Source organism: Pteropus vampyrus, unplaced genomic scaffold, assembly GCF_000151845.1.
Source record: "Pteropus vampyrus isolate Shadow unplaced genomic scaffold, Pvam_2.0 Scaffold177, whole genome shotgun sequence".
Taxonomy (NCBI): Eukaryota; Metazoa; Chordata; class Mammalia; order Chiroptera; family Pteropodidae; genus Pteropus; species Pteropus vampyrus.
In genome coordinates, this window is record NW_011888958.1 from 236,327 (window position 1) to 238,832 (window position 2,506).

Here is a 2,506-nt window from a genome sequence, read left to right on the forward strand (position 1 = left end):
CTTTGGCCGCTCACCCACGACCTGGAGCCCGGAGCCCCACTGGCGCCGGACCCCTCGACCTCGGCCCACTCAACCCACATCTTCCCCTCACCAGCTGCTGCAGGTACCTCCACCGGCCGCCGCTTTTCGGCCGCGTCGCCCCACCGGGGTTTCCCCGCTCTGACCTCATTTCCGGTCTGGGCCGGAGGGGTGGGGCAGTGGCGGAGTGGGAGGAGCTGCCTGCGCAAGAGGGCCCGCCCCAGGTCAGCGTTTCCGGCCTACGGCCACGCCAACTTCCGCCCCAAGAAAGGCGGGGCCGTGGGGAAACCCGGAGACAGGACAGGGGTCAAGGAGAGGCTGCGGGTAGGACTCGGGAGAATTCAGGCGTTAGGTGCCTGTCTAGGGAATGTCCCTGCCCCTCCACCACCACCACCATGTTGGCTTCATCTTCTTTGGGCAGGGAGCGTCAGGAAGTTGGGCGCTAGGGAGAGGTGTAGGTCTCTCCCTTGCTGACCTACTTTTATAAAGGGTGTGTGAAGTTGGGAAATGGATCCTATTTTTTTTTTTTTAAGTAAAAAAAAAACGCCTACAGCACTTGGTATTCCTAAGTGGTCTCCCCTTGCTTACCTTCCAAGATCAGACCTGATTGGGCATGTTCAGGGTGGCATGGCCAAAGACGGGTCCTGCTTTTAACTGTTAGAGTTAGTACAAGCTTTGGCGAGATAGTTTTGCGGTGAGTTACTCAGAATATTAAAAATACTCTTGCTTTGAGCAGCAAAACAAAGTATTATCGGATTATAACAAAGTATGAAAAACATCTACGAGTTCATACTATGTTGATGATACGAATAAATAAATGAGAAGAAGAGATAACTCTGTAGTGCAAAATTCCAAATAATCTATGTAGATACTCCACCCCAAAGCTTAAACCCCAACTCCTTAAATGTGGCCTGTGCATATTGACTTCCTTCCAAAGAGTACAGTAAGAGGGGAGAAATAACTTTGTAGTGGAGAAACTAAACAAACACTACCTTAGCCAGGTGATCTGGGTTAACATCAATAGTGATATATCACCGTAACATTATGTGGACTAGATATAGTGAGAGTGGTATTTTATTTCTCTCCTTCCAAAATCCATAACCCAATCTAATCATAAGAATGAAATCGGGCAAACCCCAATTGAGGAACTTCTACGGAATGCCTGACCGATATTTCTCAAAATTGTCAAGGTCATCAAAGACAAGAAAAGTCTGAGAAACTCATAGCCAAGAGGAGCCTGGGGCAACATGACAACTAAATGTAATGTTGTATCCTGAATGGGATACTGGAACAGCAAAAAGGAAATTAGGTTTAAAAAAAATAAAGAAAACTGGATAAAGTATGGACTTTGGTAAATAATAATGCCTCGATATTGGTTCATTAATTGTGACAAACGTGCTATACTAATGTAAGTTGTTAATAATAGGGGAAACTAGATGTGGGGTATATAAAAACTGTTGTAGTGCTTTCATAATTTTCTGTAAACCTAAAACAATTCTAAAAATAAAACTTTATTTTTTAAAATGCACATGACTTTTGACCCAGAAAATCAGCCTCTAGAAATTTTATTCTAAGGAAAAATTGGAAAGGGACACAAAAATGTTAAATACAGGTAAATTCATCTTTGCAGCATTGTGGAGGGAGAGGTGAAAATACTAGGAAAAAAACAAATCCTGCAACAACAGTTATCTGAACTATGATATATCTACAGGATGGAATACCTTGCAGCCTTTTAGAATTGATGTGGGAGAATATTTAATAACATGAAAAATCATCAATTTCTGATTGTGTTCATTTTTGCATGACTGTTATACGTCAATAAAACAGTTACTCTAAAAATGTAGAGTATGACTATTCATGTATAAAGGAAATTAAATCAATATTTGCATAGGAATATGACCAGAATACACTAAAAGTAATCCATAATGGTTCCATTATAAATAACTATATCTACAACAGGTAATAGTACTGTTTCATGGATTTTCAGAATTTTCTATAGAGGAAACTTATTGTGAAAAGAATTAAGGGAGGAGACGTAGATGACCGAGGTTTCGCACCAGAGTGAAAGAGTGGTTGGTGCCATTTACACAGCCAGAGAAGTTAAGAGAAATAGGTTTAGTGGGAAGATGATTAATTCCATTTTGGACATGCAGAACTTGTGACCACCACAGACCAGAAAGATGGAAATGTTCAAAAGATGTCCACAGCCATCAGCCCTCTTTTCTACTTAAGAGAAGTTCTCCCCCACAAATCATATTAGTTCTCATGGTGTTAGTTGCCTCCGTCAGCAATGAAAGTGCCCATGTTTCTTGAAATCCAACTTTTATTTTCAGCTTTCTGCTAGATATCTCCACTTGTTTACTCCACTAGCATCGCCAGCTTAAGATATCAAAACCATGTTTGGTTTCTTCCATAGTCCCTATCGAATCTGCCCCTTTTCCACTGTCCCCTGTCTGGGAAATGTCATCGCCATCATGAAGTCACCCAC

The 2,506-nt window shown here is 42.1% G+C and overlaps 1 protein-coding gene across 13 annotated transcripts in view; it reads right to left on the reverse strand.

Annotated features, from left to right (window-relative positions):
• The window catches only part of GPATCH2L (G-patch domain containing 2 like), a 53,937-nt gene extending 53,762 nt beyond the window's left edge, over positions 1-175 (reverse strand). For 4 of the 13 annotated variants that reach the window (XR_002782947.1, XM_023537090.1, XM_023537092.1 and 1 more), the window contains exon 1: positions 108-167. Coding sequence is in view for 1 of the 13 variants with exons in the window: in XM_023537086.1 (XP_023392854.1) it covers positions 108-169 (62 nt within the window). In the remaining 12 variants the exon portion in view is untranslated. Of the gene's footprint in view, positions 1-91 lie in introns of all 13 variants that reach the window. The other 9 variants (XM_023537087.1, XM_023537088.1, XM_023537086.1 and 6 more) reach the window with 8 other exon arrangements.
• Positions 176-2,506: the final 2,331 nt, after the last annotated feature.